Consider the following 18,458-nt stretch of genomic DNA (forward strand, 5'->3'; position numbering starts at 1 on the left):
TGGCAGGATAATAGTAGTTTTTTCTTACGACAGACTGTGCTAGCTGTACGTGCATGGCATCCATGTCAGGTGGTTTTTCTGTGTGACACTAAAAATAAGGGGGTTAGGTGTTAAAGGCTGAAGAATAAATGAATGGGTCCTTTCCTCTATGGCACAGAGAGAAAATTCCATGGATAGCTGACTTGGTTGTGTGGTGTGTGAATTGAGGAGGAAAGCAAGACAAGTCGCATCATTTGCTGCAAACCCAAAATACATATATGCAAGGCTTTTGACATCTGATTCATGTCTCAGAACATGTTGCAGTTTGGGGTTATTTGTTGATACTGTGTGTTTGAGTTGTGCAGTATGACTGGGTTAGTTCAATCCTTATACAGCAGCAACTATTTAGTAAGATTTCTGATTATTTTTATCATAAAACTTTTTCACAATTTCTTATCAAAATTTTAGGTGATTAAACTTAAATGAGTGCATGAAATGTATGCTTTGAAATTTTGTATTGTATTTTTTATAAAAATATAACTTGTCTTTTCATTCCTAAATTTAAATTCTGATATATGAAACAGATCCCATGAAATAGTATCACAGTCATTTTACAAAGGTACTGAAATATGAATTACTCAATTTTTAAAAATCAGACTCTTTCTCCAGTGTTACAAAGATTAGCTAAAGCTGTTTTAGATTAGCACCAATGAACAACATTTGTCTAGCCTATTATAATACTTTTAAAGTCTGATTAGAGAAAGGAAAATTGAAAAATTTCAATTGAAACAAAATTTGGTTTTATCTATTGGAGAATAATATTCTTTTGCGTTTAATGAAAACTACCAAAAATTGTGATTAGTTGAGCTCTAACATTCCCATTGCTTCATTCTTTCCTGTTGTTCTTTCATATATGTCATAAACTGATGTCTCTGTGAAGTTGCTGTCATTAGGCCTGTCATAATGATGGACACAGTGATCAAGGAAGGATGATGTTATCACTGTCTTAATGGACACCAGAGCAGAATCAATAATGAATCTGCTACAAGGAAAGTGCACTATGATGAGGCTCACTTCACCATAAACAGTAGTAAATAAAAACCACAGAAAGCACTAATGGGACAAATTAAAACTCTTAATGTAAAAAGAAATAAGGTGATTACTTCATGGTGAGCCTTAAGCTATGACCTTTTTCGCTTAATTACTTGTGCAGATTCCTACCTGATATAATCTTGTGCGCATATACCCATTCTTAAAAAAAATGGAGTCGGCTCCTCTTGGCTGATGCACTAACCTTTTGTGCAGTCAGGAATGACTGCAATGGGTAAAAATACCCAAATACCCCAGTCTCATTGTTGATATTATCTCCTGCTCTGCTTTGTGCAAAGAGCTTTGCTGCATTCCATCTACTTAGTCATGAAGATTATTTCTTTACTGCAGCAGAGGTTGTGGACTAGAAACTTGGAATTGTGCTTATCTCTGGCTAGGCAAAGCAGAGGGAAGTAAGGACAATATTTCATAGTGTGTGTGAAGGCAGGGAAGCAGAAGAAGCTTTTTGAAAGACAACAGTACCTTGGAGTGTGGGTGCTCATCTGTCAGGAAGATTGAATTTAAGTTTTTCATCAAAAAGCTATTCTTGCAGAGTTCTGGAAGGCTCTGTCATGCATAGCTATCATCATTCTTTAAAGGAAAATTTTGTTAAAGGTAACTACTTCACGAGCTTGAGGAGCTGATTCAAGCAGCTACCATTGACTGCCTAGCTTAACTTCAAAAACTCATTATTTTACTTTGAAATAGCTGCATAAAATATTTTGAAAGTTGTGTGGAGAAAAACACCCAACACAACAGTACAATTTGTTTAACCCCAACTGCTGTTTTAAGAGTTGAAAACTTAGGGGAATGCTTTACCAGAGAATAGATTGTGGTATTCTGAGATTTATAAGAGCTACAAGAAATTTTAGCTGGCTTTGGAGGCAGGAATTTCTAAAAATGAGCAGGTGCCCATATTTTGGTCTAATGTAAGTCTAATTTACCTTAGATCTGTATTTCAGTGCCTGGTTGGTAAAACCATTTTTAAAGAGCAGTTGTTTGGGAAATATCCTGACTTTATGACTTGTTCGTATTCAGAGCTAAATCTAAGTATTACAGGATTTTAATCCGACAGCGTCATATAATATATTCAGCAAAGACAAACTATAGTGGCTTTTATTTCAAAATGTTACAGTCTCATGATTGTATTGCAGAATGTTGAAGCAATTGTACTATCATTTATAAAACAAAAATACATGTGGAAAAGTGTGCTAATCTTGATGGTTTTTACAGTGGGTACAATAGAAAGAAGAACTATTAATAATGGTGAGACAAAGAAAGGGAAAAGATTTCTACAGACTGTCATATAAAACTTTCTGATTTAAGATTAGAATATTTTCTTAACGAGATTAAAGAATGCTGTGTCTTACGACACTGAAATACTGGCCCAGTAGGGTGAACAGAATATTCCTACTGTTTAAAGTCAGTGGGGTTTGTATCCATATGCTTGTTAAAAGCTTTATTGTGTCATTATTACATGCTAGAGTAATGCTGTCAAAATAAATGTTGCATTTTGTGAGTCAAAATGGACCCTATACATTTTTTAACTGCTGATGATATTAATAAGACAAAATTGAATTCAATGCATGAGAGACTTCTGAAGAAGAGAAGCAACAGCAGATATGCTAGGATTAAACTGAGTTATATTAAAGTCTTTACATAATCATGGTCTTGCATAACCAAGGATATATTTATTTTTAATGAGTAATCTGATTAATAAGGGGAGAAACTGCATGTCAAAATAATTAGAAAAATAAATTCTAGCGCATGGAATTTGTCTTTTATGTTTGTGTATTCTTTGGCTTAGACATGATCTTCAGTGTCTGCATGGAGAGTTGGTTTTGGAAATACTGAATTAATGTTGATTTAGATAACAGTCGCTTTCTAAGAAATTCAGTCTGAACTTATGATGAAGTAATTGAGGTTCTATCAGGAAAAGTGTTTCCTTCCTGGAAGTGTTTCAGTTTGCTAACCTGAGCATTGATATCAAATGGTCAAGTATCTAGAAACTGTATCTATTAAAAGTCCAGCAGTGGTATGGATACTTTGCACCGGAGGGACCACTTTGAGCAAACCGCAGCTTAGCACAGTGAAAATGTGCATACATAATATTGTACAATTTATTGCAGTAGGAGTACATTTGTAGTATGCTTTTAAAAGAAATAAACTTTCATTTGCCTTTCAGCTATAAGCCTATTCTTCCATGTCCCTTAAGAATAAAAGAATAAGAATAAGCAATTTTGAGAAACAATAATTCACAATCTTTAACTTGTCCTAAGCATGCCTCTTGCTAACACGAATGCCTTTTCTGCCAATCTGTCATAAAACTCAAATTGGCGACAGTCTTACTCTGTTTTTCACATTTTGTGTTTGTGCTATATTATTTCAACAAAAGCTGATTACAGAAGAGGGAGAGAAAATCACTTTCAGATAAACTGTTGGTTTAAAGGAAATAAAGCCTTATGTTCAAAGTGTGCTGGATAACACCCTTTTGGCTAAGAAAAGTACCTATTACTAAAAAGAACTCTCACAAGACAGAAAATGCACTTAATTTAGCTTGGAAAGTTGAACTAAGGCTTTCAGTTTCATATTTGTGCTTTATTCATTGCAGCATTGCTTCGCATGCTTTCTAAAGGAACTGCTGTGAAGGGACTGAAACTTTTTTTTTTCTTCTGGTGAAAATGTTTTTTCTTTCTTATGTAACACAAATTTCCATACAATTGTCAAGTCTTACTCTTTTATTTATTCCTCTGCCCTGGCTGGTAACAGAGGCTTCAAAACCAGACAATGCTGTTTTGTTGTTTTAAAGTAGGAGATACATATTTCTAAGAAGATGTACGTTTCTTTCCTTTCAAATTTCAGACATGGGACACAGAACTGGAGAGATCTGCAGAATCATGGGCTGAAACCTGCCTGTGGGAGCATGGGCCTGCAAGCCTTCTTCCATCAATTGGACAGAATTTAGGTGCACACTGGGGAAGGTAGTTTGAGATACTGTTTCATACTATATTTTTTAGAAATCTAACAAAATTTGCTTGTTACTTAAAGGGGGAATAATAGAAGCTACAACTTTTGAATGATCTAATAGACTACTGCTGGCTTTCATAGGTACAGACCTCCAACATTTCATGTCCAAGCATGGTATGATGAAGTGAGAGATTTCACGTATCCCCATCCTCATGAATGCAACCCATATTGTCCTTACAAATGCTCTGGTCCTGTTTGTACACATTACACACAGGTATGTAGATGGGTTTGGGTTTTCTCAGCTATGGAAAAGAGTGGTCAAGACTTCCAGTTATGTTACTGTATGACAATGTAGAACATTAAACTTGCATCATATACCATAGCACTAAAGCACAAATGGGGCTTGTTTATTCGACTCCATAGTTACAAGCATTGGGTAGCCGTGACATAGAGTAGGGTTATCATACAAATCTTTAGATTCCATCCTCATAAATGCCACTTCCTTAATAGGATTAAGGAAAAAGCTCATAAGCCCTGTTGTTGAACTGAGTATTACTGCTCAGTGCACTTTATAGAATCTAGTCTCTGTTGCTGGTATGTCAGTACTTCTTTCTGTAGTATGCTGAAGAAACACACATTTTAAAAAGAGAAAAAAGGTTTTCTTAGGTGAATTCCTCAGCTCGAACAACAGTTTTTTTAACATGTTGCTTTAACCTTAGCAAGATTTTTAAATTGCTTAAGAACCATTTTATTTGGCAATTCTGAAATCTGCATGCCTAGCCTGAATTTTTCCAGAGGGGAAGCAGTCATATTTTCAGTGAATTGGAAGTACATGATCCACATATAATTTTCAATATAATATTAGAAAACTTCAAAATGATTAATTTTAAAATATTTATTTTGTTTACTTGAGCAATTTACAATTGTAGGTAGTTTTAAGACAAAAATACCTCCATGTATTTATTTACCATTTCTGTAAAAATACCTGTAATTACACTTATCAACTGCATGACAAATCTGCGATACATATATATGGTTCTTTATGGTACTAATTCTTCACAGTACCTATCTCTATCAATTCCTAAGTCTTGCTGAAACTACATAGTTGTCTTATCTTGAATTAATACAAATTTACCACCTGTCATATTTGTCTTAATTTTAACCTTACAGACTTTGTAATTCAGATTATTTTGAGATCTGCAGTGAAAATTGTTTCAAGAGATGAATAAAGGAGCACAACCACATTAGATTACAATGACATGAAAGCATATTAATTTAAAATCAGAGTATTGAGTCTTTCTGGTTTATTAGTGGTTTCTCTGAATAGCTTTATCATTTATGTTACCTGCTTTCATTGCTGACAAACATCTGTTCTGTCAGTCTAACCAACCTAAACCCCTCCTGGGTCCTTAGATTGTACTGAGAGCTCCAAGATATAGGAACCTAACTTCTAACACATTATTATCTATTAATGTAATTCCAAGAATCAGTTTTTCAGATCATGTTTTGTAAATATTTTGCTACACTTTCAAATACGTGCTTAGACCATTTATGTGAAATGAGAGGTATGTGATTTTTATGAACGGAAAGGTTTTCTTTCTAACAAGGGTATAACCGAATGGCCTTTTGACAGTTGTAATTAGGTCACTTCAACCCATTTATAACAGAGTTGAATTTAACATCACTTTTGTGATTTGAGTTTTGTATGTTGAAGTTGAGAGACAGTTTTGATTTTATGTTAATCAGCTTTGGTTTTCACATATATTTCTCTTTCATTTTTCCATAGGTTGTTTGGGCTACAAGTAGCAGAATTGGTTGTGCAATTAATTTGTGTCACAACATGAACATCTGGGGGCAGATTTGGCCAAAAGCAGTCTATCTTGTATGCAATTACTCTCCTAAGTAAGTAGGCTGACACCCAAAAATATCTTGAGGGGGCAAGATACTTCACAAAAATACAGGAAATCTGAAAGTAAATCAGTCTGGGTTTTCTGGTTTTTGTACTCTTACAAAGTAGAGCATGTTTCCAAATGCAGCTTATGCCTGCACAAACACTCCTCTGATTTTCAGTTTTGTGGCCTGTGTTTTAGCATCCAACATCAGAAATCTTTGTGTGGTATTTGTCTGAAAAATAAATGTATCTGTCTCCCCAGTGTGACTTTAAGGAATGTGTAACATGAAGCCCATGGTTAAGATAAAATTCTGTAGGATATTCCTTTTAGGAAAGCAGAGCCTGAGCTCATGTAGTTGGGGAGTTTAGTCTTAAGGTGCTATGCCAAAGATTTTAACAGCATAAATAAAAGGATTTTAACAGCAGTTTATGGCAGTACTTCAGATTTTGCTGCATGGACTTTTTAATTACTTCATGTGCATTTTGTATAGAATCATAGAATCAGAGAATCATTTAGGTTGGAAAAGACCCTGCTGATCAACAAGTTCAACTGTAAACCTAGCACTGCCGAGTCCACCTCTGAACCATGTCCCTAAGTGCCACAGCTACACACCTTTTAAATACCTCCAGGGATGGGAACTCAACCCCTTCCCTGGACAGCCTCTTCCAATGCTTGACAGCCCTTTCGGTAAAGAAATTTTTCCTAATATCCAGTCTAAACCTTCCCGGTACAGCTTGAGGCCATTTCCTCTCATACTGTCACTTGTTACTTGGGAATATCAAAGCAAAGTTACAGTCTAAGTGTCTGCTGGTTTTCATCATTTGTCCACATACTAAATGCAGTTTAATGTTAATATATTTATTTATTAAGCCATGTTTTGCTAATTATTTTTTTGTTTGTTTGTGTAAAGGGGTAACTGGTGGGGTCATGCTCCTTATAAACCTGGCCGTCCTTGTTCTGCTTGTCCCCCTAGTTTTGGAGGAGGTTGCAGAGAAAATCTTTGTTACAAAGGTATGTTCTATTTCAACAGTACAACTATAAATGGGAAGAGAAATGCAACCTTTATTTTGCCGTCTTTCCTCATTATGCCTAGTGGAATAGAATACATTATGCATGTTCCCAAAGACCTGGTAGGGGCCTACTTTTTCTATGATGAATGAGATCATGTAATTATGATATGTGAGGCTGAGCCTCACCAGAGGGAATGGAGTATGCTGAACTCCTGATGATTTAAATGCTGATTGAGGGCTTTTAGTACACAGACATGTAGACTGTCTCTGCCTTTCTGTAATTATAGTGAGAGCCTGTGCAGTCATTTGTTTATAGGCAAATGTTATCTCAGGCATGTAGCCATGTGCATTACTATAAGAATATCAAGAACAAGACTAGAAGATATTACTAATTAAAACGTCAGCTGGGATGATTATTAACTTCTTACAATTTTCATACTTTAGAGGATTGAAACACAAAATATAATGAAGCTGCTTTTTTTGTTTGTTTACCATGTGTACAAGTAGTCTTGCAGGTCTTCTTAATAACTTTTGAAAGTTCATATAGACCATAAGAGCTGGATGAGTGTGACAAAATACCTTCCTTATGGTTTTGCTTAAGCGAGATATTTAGATTCAGTGATGAGTATTTAAAAATTATTTTCATTATGTTTGAATAGAAGGCTTAATTTTCAGATGTATGTTTTTATGAAACCAGCTTCTTTAATTACAAGTTATCTATGAGCTTGGTAGAACTCTTACAATTGTGTAATAGAGATGCCATATTTGTTCTTTGGCTTTTCTTATGGCATAAAGATACTAAAACAGGAGTGTTAAGAGCATTTTCATACTTCAGTTGTGCTGCGTGTACTAGAAATAAAAAACTAACTTTTGTTAACATTAGAAATACTTGAGATGTGTGATTAATTTTGAGGTCTTAATCTTATGAAACAGTAGAAAATTTTCCTTACTTTTCTTGCTTTATTCATCCACCTTTTTATGAGGACAAAGCCATGTTACCAAAACATGGTAAAGGATTTACATTCCACAAACACTGATTTCTTTTTTCCTGAGATTTTTTTTTAATTTTCTTTCCTGTTTTCTGAAACAGATGATTCAGAAAGGTCTTATTCTCCCCATGAACCAGAAGAGGAAACCAATGAGATTGAACGGCAGCGATCCAAAGCCCAGGATGCAACAACACAAAGCCGGCCAAGAGCTCATTCACCTTCAGGCTCCACAGGCACTGATGACAGTGAGAAAAATGAAGTAATAAGCACACAGCAAATGTGTAAGGAATTTACCTGATTTGCAAGCGGTCAACAGATTTGAATTACATAGTACCAAATTCATTGCAGTGAAATTGCTTTTTGCTTGTTTTAGCTCAGATTGTTTCATGTGAAGTAAGGCTAAGAGATCAGTGCAAAGGAACAACTTGCAATAGGTATGGTAAATTTTACAGTTGTCATTCTGAGATTATTTTAAAAGCTCTATTTGTTCGTGAGCTGGAATATTTCCCCTTTTTGTAATCCCAGGATTTTAGACCAAGTTGTATTTTATTTTCTTAGGTATGAATGTCCTGCTGGCTGTTTGGATAGCAAAGCCAAAGTTATTGGAAGTGTACATTATGAAATGGTAAATATTTTAAAATTAGATTCCACACCAGTAGAATGTTTAATGAAATATCTCTCTGTTGGAATGCTGGTTAAAAACATATTAAAAATGGATTTTGAAGAAATCAATATTTACCAAAAATAAAGCCTACACCAAATGTTTAAGATCACATCAGATGGTCTAAGTTTGCATCTGCTGTTCTGTGTATATTGTCCAGATATATTTTATACTTCTTATACATGACAGAAGTAGATTTTTTTGTGTCTACATATTTGCATGTAAATATGTGAAGATGCTGCAGCAATTTGTGGGTGCACTCATAAATTATTTGAGTAAGAAAGATAGGCCTACTTGTGTAAGCTTAATGGTAGCTGAAAATATGTAATTTTTTTCTGTAGAACTAGAAAAACAGTGTAGGAAGTAATAGCTGTTGTGAACAAGTATACCAGAAATGAGTATAGTTTGTCTCCAAGTAGAGGCAAAGTGGTATTTTCTTTGTCTGAAATAATACCTACATAGACAGTGTCAAGCTTATTAGGCTATCTACCAAGGTTTTAATGACACATTGTGGTTAAACCCTGGGGGATTTTGGTGTTTTGTTGTGGGGTTTTTTTTTTTTTGTTTTGTTTTTTTGTGGGGGTGGGGGTTGGTTTGTTAGTTGGTTGGTTTTTCACAAAGAAATTTCAAAGTAAAATAGTGGCTTTGTCTGACGTGGAACTGTTTTTCTTGCTCTGTTTTTCAGCAATCCAGTATTTGCAAAGCTGCCATACATTATGGCATTCTAGATAATGAAGGTGGTTGGGTTGATGTCACTAGGCAAGGAAGGAAAAATTACTTTATCAAGTCTTACAGAAATGGCGTTCAGTCAATTGGGTAAGTTTTCTTAAAATATGTGGAAAGTTTTTCACCTGTTCGTCTGTATTTCATACAAAATATTTCACAGTAATAGCATTTTATTCATACTTTTTATCCTAAAGAATGCTGTAAAAGGGCACGTGAATATGCAGGTATTGTATCTATTCTGAAACTTCAGCCTAGTGTTTAATGATGGGCAGAAAAGTGATGCAGTCATGATATGAAAGAAGGTGAAATGATTATCAAAATCACTTGGGCAGTAAGTTAGTATTTGTAGAAATATTCTCAGTATTTGAAGGATTAAATTAATTGATTTTTTATGTGTATATATTTATCGTAGAAAACAAGGGACTCTTCTTTAGGGACTGTAGTGATAAGACAAGGGGTAATGGGTTAAAACTTAAACGGGTGAATTTTAGACTGGATATAAGGAAGAAGTTCTTTACTGTAGGGGTGGTGAGGCACTGGAATGGGTTGCCCAAGGAAGTTGTGAATGCTCTATCTCTGGCGGTGTTCAAATCCAGGTTGGACAGAGCCTTGGATGACATGGTTTAGTGTGAGGGGTCCCTGCCCATGGCAGGGGAGTTGGAACTAGATGATCTTAAGGTCCTTTCCAAACCTAACTATTCTGTGATTCTATATTGTCACTGAAGTGGCTTTGTTTTGGACAAAGCTGGTAATATTTCCAAGGTTGGACCGTGGGCACCATGCATATGAATGGTATGAGCCAAGTACATAATATAACTCTTCCAATATGTTTGATAGTTTCATCACAGTTCCACAATTTACATATTGTGCTCCAGTATTTTACACAATTTCTGCTTAGGCCAGTGGTGAAATAATACTGCATACTGTGGAAGCCTCATTTGGAAGTGTACTACATCGTTCAGGTGCTTGCCTTAAGACAGGTGTACAGAAACAGATCCAAATACTTGTTGACATGCTAAAAGGAAAACGAGTGAAAAAAGGGCGTAGAAGTGAATACTTGCCTGTTTCCATATGTAATCATCCTGTGATGGGACAACATCAGTATCTGTATGTTTAAATCTAAGATATTATCAGGATTTCCAAATTACACTTCACTATGTTTTAATATATTCTGCAGAGCTGTACATTACTGTCCTTATTTCTGTCTATCATTAGTATGTATGTAATAATAGTATGTATATAACAGTTAATGTAGGAGTAATATTTACCTAAGAAAAAACATAATTTTGCTGATGTATTTGGCTCAGGTGTGAAAACAAGGATAAGGAGATATGTAATCATCAGAGGCTATGCTCTCACGTGCAACAAATGCCACATACTATGACACTTGTCATAATTTCTCTTTTCAACAGATTTACCTAAGCCAGGATACAGAGAAACACACTGACCAGGTAGACTAAATTCAGTGGCCTATAGTTTGGGCTACCTGGGTAGCACTTAAATTATTGATATCAATCTGTTTCTTTGTGTCGTCTGATGATCTGACTGTGGTTTAAATTACTTCCTCTAGAAATGAAGACACACACAAATCTCTTTTTTTTCAATGCTGTGAGAAAAAAAGAGAAGTAAATCTTGATTATATCAATACTAACATATTAGGAGCCAGCTTTCTAACAAATGTAGGAGTAGTTAAACTGTAGAAAATCATGAAGCTAGAAGGAATTGATTTCCCATCACTTGAAATCTCTGTATTTCTGTGCTGTATGAAGCAAAACTGTATTGAGTGTTTGGTCTACAGAGTGTATTTAGCACCTATCCTCTGAGAGCTGGAATTCAGAACAAGGTGTTAACACTTGGGTTTGTTTGCTATGGGCATGGTTAATCTTGTCATTGCTGAACATTACTGGTTTTGTTCTGTGATTCAGATGTTGCAAAAAAAAAAAAAAATTAAAAATAGATGGCATACACAAAAGGCTGTTCAAGGACCAAATCTGTACCTTCCTATCTATAAACGTATGTCGGGAAATTCCTGCTGCTATGTGTGCAAAAGGATGGTGTAATTCTTCATTAATGTCCTATAGTATTTAGCATATTACCTTTTAGAGTCAATTTACAATGTTTTATGATCAGGCATCAGTTTCATAATTCAATCTGTAAACCAAAGGTTTGGGATAAATAAGGATGATTTACCAAAGTTTCAACCTTCAAAAGGCCCATCAATAAGGCCAGTGATACCTTGCATCTAGCGGGCTCTCACTAGTGTCTCTAGATGGAGCCATGCATAAACTGCATATCAATTCAATGAATAATGCATATTGCAGAACGGAAAGACAGAAAATGTAATACCAGTGCAACATACAACAGGTCTCCTAATCTTCAGCTCCTTTGATTTATATTTTTACATTTTTAATAGTATTACAACAAACTAATCAAAGATAGAATCAGTGTTTGACAATGCAAGGGCAACGGAAATTTGAGCTAACTCAGTGAAAGCGTGTTGGAAGCCACTAAATGAGCAAATGTGAAATTGGTGGACTGTACAACTAAATAAACCAATGCAAGCAAACAGTTTCTGAAAGCAAATCACCATGCTGCGGAGCACGCGTCAGTAATTTGCTGCAAAGGTGGATAGGGAATAATTTCCTTGGGGTTTTGTGGTTTGGTTTTTTTGGGGGGTTGGGGTGTTTTGTTGTTGGCTTTTTTTGTTGGTTGGTTTGGTTTGTTTGGGGTGTTTTTTAATAATCAATGACTTCATGAGTGCCAAAAGCACCACCAGCTTCCTTGTTACAGATGAAAAACACTAGAATCGGAGGCATATCCAACGAGCTAAAAGAGAAGTAAAAGAGGAGGAAAACAGAAGAGAAGAAGTTGTGAAATAGAAGTGTTCATAAATTCTCACAACAGAAAGAGTATACCTGATTTTTTTTATAGTAACAGGAAATGGATACATCCAGGTAGCACATAATTACTGAGAAAAACAGACTGTTGTGTTTTATCATAGAAAAGTGGAATGGTTTGGGTTGGAAAGGACCTTAATGATCATTTAGTTCCAGCTCCCCTGCCATGGGCAGACACTTTCCACTAGACCAGGTTGCTCAAAACCCTGTCCAGCCTGGCCTTGAACACTGCCAGGGATGGGGCAGCCACAGCTTCTCTGGGCAACCTGTGCCAGTGCCTCACCACCCTCACAGTAAAGAGTTTCTTCCTTATATCAAATATAAATCTACCATCATTCAGTTTAAAGTCGTTACTCCTTGTTCTATCACTGCATGCCCTTGTAAAAAATCCCTCTTGTAGGCCCTCTGTAGGTACTGTTATACTGGGGTTTTCATGATACTGGTGATAATTTAACATAGACACAGGATCCAAAAGTAAAATTTTATTATTTTTTTCAAAAAGACTGCTAGGAGAAACTGTTTTAAGTGTTGGAGCTGTTAGTAAGAATGTGCCTTTAGGGGGAAGTGAATGATCTCTTCTGATAGATGGATGCTTCTGACCAATCACAGATTTTGGTTGCTACATTTTGAAGGACAAATGGATTGCATAATTTGCTCCTAGCACACTTAATCTCTTAGCAGATTCAATTACTGAAAGACTTTAACATGCATTCCTGGTTTTCAGATTCACTGGGAGTACAAAGTAAATGTGTCATTGCAATAAATAGATTCGCAACTGGTGAGAGGGAGTGCAGTGAGTAAAACTTACTTGGAACAATGTCTTGAGCTGATTTTTAGATTCTCTAATCAAAATTCTTCTATTTAAAGGAACCAATGAGATACATTATTTATTGACTATTTTTTCTTCTTCAGAAAATACCAGTCTGCTAACTCCTTCACTGTCTCTAAAGTAACAGGTTAGCATTTATTTCCTATAAACTCAGTACTACTTTGTTTTTTCTAAATATCACACATTTATTTGTTTCTGTTTTACTTTCTTCAGTTCAAGCTATCACCTGTGAAACAACAGTGGAACAACTATGCCCATTTCAAAAACCAGCCTCACACTGTCCAAGGTGAAATTCTCTGATTTTTGTTAATATAAAGTGCTGACATATTTTCTGTCAGTTTCTTATTATCTGTAGTTTTCATTGATAAAAGTGGGAAAAGTAGCTGTAAAATGGTTTACTGGTATTTTGTTCCTTGGTCTAAATAGAAGGCCAGGTAGGTACAGGTGATCTGCAGGCTTTTTGTATTTGGAGAATCTGTCTTTTACCCATAAATATCCCTTGGCAAATCTTAGTGAAATCATCGTTGGTAAGACTATAGACTGCAAAGAAAAATTCCTTTTTGTGTTTTGTTGAGCACTATTATATCTGTGCATATTAGGCAAAATACCCTTTATTTCAGTTTGTTTGTCTGTAAACCCGATAAAATAAAAAGATATGATACAGGTATTTATCATAGAAGTTATCCATTTGTTTGGGAGTTCTGGAGGATAGAGTGAGCAAATATCTTTGCAAAAAATGTGAAGTATGTATATTTAAGGTAAGGTGTGGTCTGCAAATCAGTTAACATTTTTAATTGATGTACCGTTACTTTGAAGCCTACATTTTAACTCTTTGAAAGGAGCCTGTGCCACAATGTTTGGAGGAAGGAAATCGGTAACAGTTCTTAAAACCATAGATGAGTCAAAGGTAAATACACTATAGCATGATTTACTGCAAGCTAAGCTGGAGATATCCACAGGATTGCAATCCTGCAGCCAATACAGGAAGCAGGTACAAAGCCAGAACTGCTAGGAAAACATCCCTTCATGTAGCACTTGAGTCCATGGACTTGTTTGGTGTTTCGCTATGACTCCTAGGTTTCTTGCTGGAAGGTATGGAGAAGTAAGCAAAGGAGTGGAATGCAGGAATAGATGGGTACAATCTCATGATTCGATCTTTTTTTCTTCATTAAAAACTAAAACTAGCTTAATTAAGGGCAAAATAAGGTCTATCTTTAAGAAAATCTGAAAATAAAAATAAGGTTAAGAATTACTAATTCTGATGCATCAGCTGAAGGAATTTGATAGCAACAGTAATTCATTCAAGATTCTGTGAATGCACTTAAGTTAATTGTGAAAATGTAGTCTGCGTAGTTTCAAGCAGTAATCAGCTATGGCATCAAGTGCACAACCTCATTTTTCCCTCTCATGCCTTAATCATTAATCAGCAGGCCTTCAGAAGGCCTCTGACATCTTGCTTCCTTCTGACAAAAATCTTTTTCCTAGTTGCATTAGCCTGTTTGAGTTACCCATCTGGTAAGACGGTAGCATGCCCAAGTGGGGCGACATATTGATTGGAGTGTGGGCATTAGCCATTAGGGCATGACCCATTTTTCAAACGAAAGAGCTCAGAGTAGTCCTAGAGCTGACTTATTCCTTGGAGCAATATTGGAATTACCAAATAAGATGCTTGATGCCTTCTATACTACTGTTAGCATTTCACATGGTTTTACTGTGCATTTTGGAGCTGTATCAGGCATGAATCGGAGAGTTTTCTCAAAGGTTAACAATATGCAGTTGACTAAAGACAGTTTTTTTTCAATAGCTTTCTGATATCCTAGAATCAGCCAGGAATCTCATTACTTTCCAGAGTTTTTCAGTTTAGCCACAGGTACCAAGTGCTGACCCTCATTTTAAGTTCCTAAATTGTCTTTCATCACTACATCAACATCATAGCAGGTCCTCATTCAGATCTGCCTCTCCTGAGAAGGTATGCACATGAGCAATTTATATAGGATGCTGTAGAAACAATAATATAAAAGGGAAGAGCCTTTCTTCTCACTGCCTTGTCTACTGGCCTCACGTATGTTGAACATAAACACGATCTGCTAATTGAAAGGGAAGAAGACCTGACCTGTCTGAAAACAGAAATATGTTTTCAAGCAGTTCATTACAAACTACAACTTACATCAGCAATGCTTTCACCTGTATTGTCAAAACCTTGAAAGCTAGCAGCCTTTTAGCCTTGGCGTAGACCCATATGTGTACAACCATAGAATCAGCAAGGTTGAAAAAGACTTCTAAGATAATCAAGTCCAACCTCTATCCCAGGAAAGGGGTATGCATCGACTTGATTTATACTCAATAATGCTGATGTTAAATATGATGTAGTAGTATTCCAATATCATTCTTTCTAACTGTGTGTGGTTTATTTTTGATATTCCAGGGTGTATTGTCCTCGCAACTGTATGCAGGCAAATCCACACTATGCTCGTGTAATTGGAACACGAATTTATTCTGATGTAAGTATAGTGAGTTACACTGTAGTATGTAATAAAATATAAAACCCTGTGAAAAGCTATAATGTAAAGATAATAAGATATAATATAGATATCCGGTTCTCCTCCATATCCTCATTTTTTACACAGTATTCTCAAAAATTCTTTTTCAAAGGCTCTCAATTTAACTTAGTACTTAGCTGCTGAAGATACAGGAAGTTATTTGAAAACTTCAGTAGTCTCCGGACCTATATTTTGAACTTCTTCAGTATTGGCAGTGTATACTCATTTAAACTTTTTCTCTTTAGACCCTAATGCAACCAAAACTTCTGTCAGATTAAAGTAACCAAAAAAAAAATTATAATCTGAGAATAAATGTCTACATCTCAAAATTTTGGATATTTCTTAACTGTGCAGATAGCTAAATATTTGCAGCAGGATTTTGATATATTTGTGGAAAGTATCTCACACTGTCATATTATTTTAGCAGACTAATACTGGGTTTTTTTGGTTTTGGTTTTGTTGGGGTTTTTTTGTCATTCTGTCTACTAGTCAACTTTCTTCTCCTGTCCTTTCTATATTTAGTTCTGAAGTGAGTAGAAAGAATGAAGGGAGAATTCTTTTTTATGCCTCTCCTATGTCATCTCTCTATGGAGAAGCCAGGATGCAGTGGCAGAGAGCACAGTTTACTTTTCTGCTAGTATATTGTATGTTTTAACTGTCTTTCAACTGTCATAGTGTGGCAACCAGCAGGGTCAGATGGTTATTTTCTCTACTGTCCATCACTTTGAAATGTGTGAAAATAATCTGCAAATATTTATTCACCATTATTTTGAAATTAACTAATGTCTGTTAGGTTACCTGGGTAAGTTGTCCTGAAAACACTCTTGTCCACAAATGTTGTTGAATGTTTCAGAAGTACTTCCAATTCAGGAAGATAATTGATTTGTGCATGTGGAACTTGGTCCTTAATGTGAATAAGAGGGGCAATGAAAACAGGTTCAAATGAAAGCCCATTTTGTGGAAGACTATTTTCTTTCAGCTCAGTGATTGCAATCAAAGGCTACAGCCAAAGTTTCCCAGTGAGTTAGAAAAGATTTTGTTGTAGGGGAAAGATGACTCATTTCTGTTTAACTTACAGAAGAGAATATCTCAGAATATGTATTTGCTGTGGTTTGAGAAGTCTCAGATGACTTTCATTAGTATTATAAAGTTATGCTTTAAAATAATTTTAGATGTACTATCTCATTATTCATCTCCATTGTATAGAAATGTGTGCAGCCATACTGCTTTTAGGAAAAAATGGACATAATACAGGTAAGAAACCAGGGATGGGAGTCAGCTTACCAACTTCAGATGCTGTCAAGGGTAGGTAGCTACATTGGTGGTGCCTGTCTAAGTTATACTGACAGTAGCTTGCAGTACATACAGGGTAGTGGTAAAGGAGATAAAAGCATCTGCAGCGCAGGATTTGTTTGACCTTTTCAGAGTGTCTGCTTCAGTATGAGGTGAATTGCCTAATAGATGTCTATTCCTCTACATTTCCTACAGAAGGGTTCTAGGGCATCTAGCTCAAGATATAGACAGATGTGTCCTACCTGTATCTGTACAGTAGTTTCCATTGATGATATCAGCATTATGCAATTTTCCGCAATGTTTCTTTGTAGCTAACATTTAAATTATTTTAAAACGAAGAGACTTCTAATTGAAATTTTCACTAAATAATATAACTGGGTATTTTGTGCATTATTATATGTTACTGAACTAGTTTCAGGTAAAGTACTTACAGAGAATATTTGTTTAATGTGTGTCCTCTTCTTCATGTTTTCGTGTATTCACAGTCAGGTTTGTTCATAAATACAGAGAATTCTTTTACCCATGTCATAGAAAATGTGTTTGAAATTGCAGTTCGTGATCTACTGGATTGAGTCCACAAAACAGATGGGTTTTTTTTGTGACATTCCTGCAAATTCCTTTTTTCAAAAATGCATATGTATATATATAAATGTATGTATGTACGCATGTATGCATATATCATAGAATCATAGAATAATAGAATAGTTAGGGTTGGAAAGGACTTCAAGATCATCTCATTCCAGCCCCCCTGCCATAGGCAGGGACACCTCACACTAAACCATCCCACCCAAGGCTTCATCCAGCCTGGTCTTGAACACTGCCAGGGATGGAGCACTCACAGCCTCCCTGGGCAACCGATTCCAGTGCCTCACCACCCTAACAGGAAAGAACTTCCTCCTTATATAGAGTCTAAACTTCCCCTGTTTAAGTTTTAACCCGTTACCCCTTGTCCTGTCACTACAGTCCCTGACGAAGAGTCCCTCCCCAGCATCCCTCTAGGCCCCCTTCAGGTACTGGAAGGCTGCTATGAGGTCTCTGAACAGCCCCAACTTTCTCAGCCTGTCTCTACTTAAAATCTGTCTTTATGTGTCCACCTATATGAATAGGAGCCTATCTTTTGGTAATGTACCTAAAGAAGGAATTATTTCAGTCAGTCCCTCACCTTTGGGGTAGGACATTCTCCTAGAAACATAACTGCATGTGCCTTTGCTCTTCTACAGTTCTCCTGTTCAGCTTTGGCTGGGGATTAAACTGAATCTCCTGTTCTATAACAATTGACTAAGGTTTGGAGTTCACTGCCTCTCTGCTGTTGAAGTGAAGGCTGATAGAGCCTTTCATTGGAAGGCTCAAGAATTCAAACTTGTCCCTGATCTTTGAACTGAAACAGTCTGAAATAAATGATTTTTTAGGAGATCTTTGAAGAGGCAATGTCTGTATTCCTATAAACTGGCCTATTTCCTATGAAACAAGTCTAAATACTGTAAGATTAATAAAACCAATCATGCAATAAATGTAATTATTTTATGTTTCCTAGAATTTGGTTTAAATGTCTTTATTAGTTTCTTCTAAACAATTTTAAAATAAAA

General features: G+C 35.8%; 1 protein-coding gene across 2 annotated transcripts in view; it reads left to right on the plus strand.

Annotated features, from left to right (window-relative positions):
• Window positions 1–18,458, plus strand: part of CRISPLD1 (cysteine rich secretory protein LCCL domain containing 1) — a 35,985-nt gene that overhangs the window by 14,040 nt on the left and 3,487 nt on the right. For both annotated transcript variants that reach the window (XM_065668466.1, XM_065668467.1), the window contains 11 exons: window positions 3,931–4,049; window positions 4,177–4,309; window positions 5,822–5,937; window positions 6,838–6,938; window positions 8,028–8,207; window positions 8,300–8,360; window positions 8,485–8,551; window positions 9,273–9,403; window positions 13,123–13,166; window positions 13,253–13,325; window positions 15,465–15,540. In XM_065668466.1, the coding sequence (XP_065524538.1) occupies window positions 3,931–4,049; window positions 4,177–4,309; window positions 5,822–5,937; window positions 6,838–6,938; window positions 8,028–8,207; window positions 8,300–8,360; window positions 8,485–8,551; window positions 9,273–9,403; window positions 13,123–13,166; window positions 13,253–13,325; window positions 15,465–15,540 (1,101 nt within the window). The remainder of the gene's footprint in view (window positions 1–3,930; window positions 4,050–4,176; window positions 4,310–5,821; window positions 5,938–6,837; window positions 6,939–8,027; window positions 8,208–8,299; window positions 8,361–8,484; window positions 8,552–9,272; window positions 9,404–13,122; window positions 13,167–13,252; window positions 13,326–15,464; window positions 15,541–18,458) is intronic.

This window comes from Lathamus discolor, chromosome 2 (genome assembly GCF_037157495.1).
Source record: "Lathamus discolor isolate bLatDis1 chromosome 2, bLatDis1.hap1, whole genome shotgun sequence".
NCBI classification, from domain to species: domain Eukaryota; kingdom Metazoa; phylum Chordata; class Aves; order Psittaciformes; family Psittacidae; genus Lathamus; species Lathamus discolor.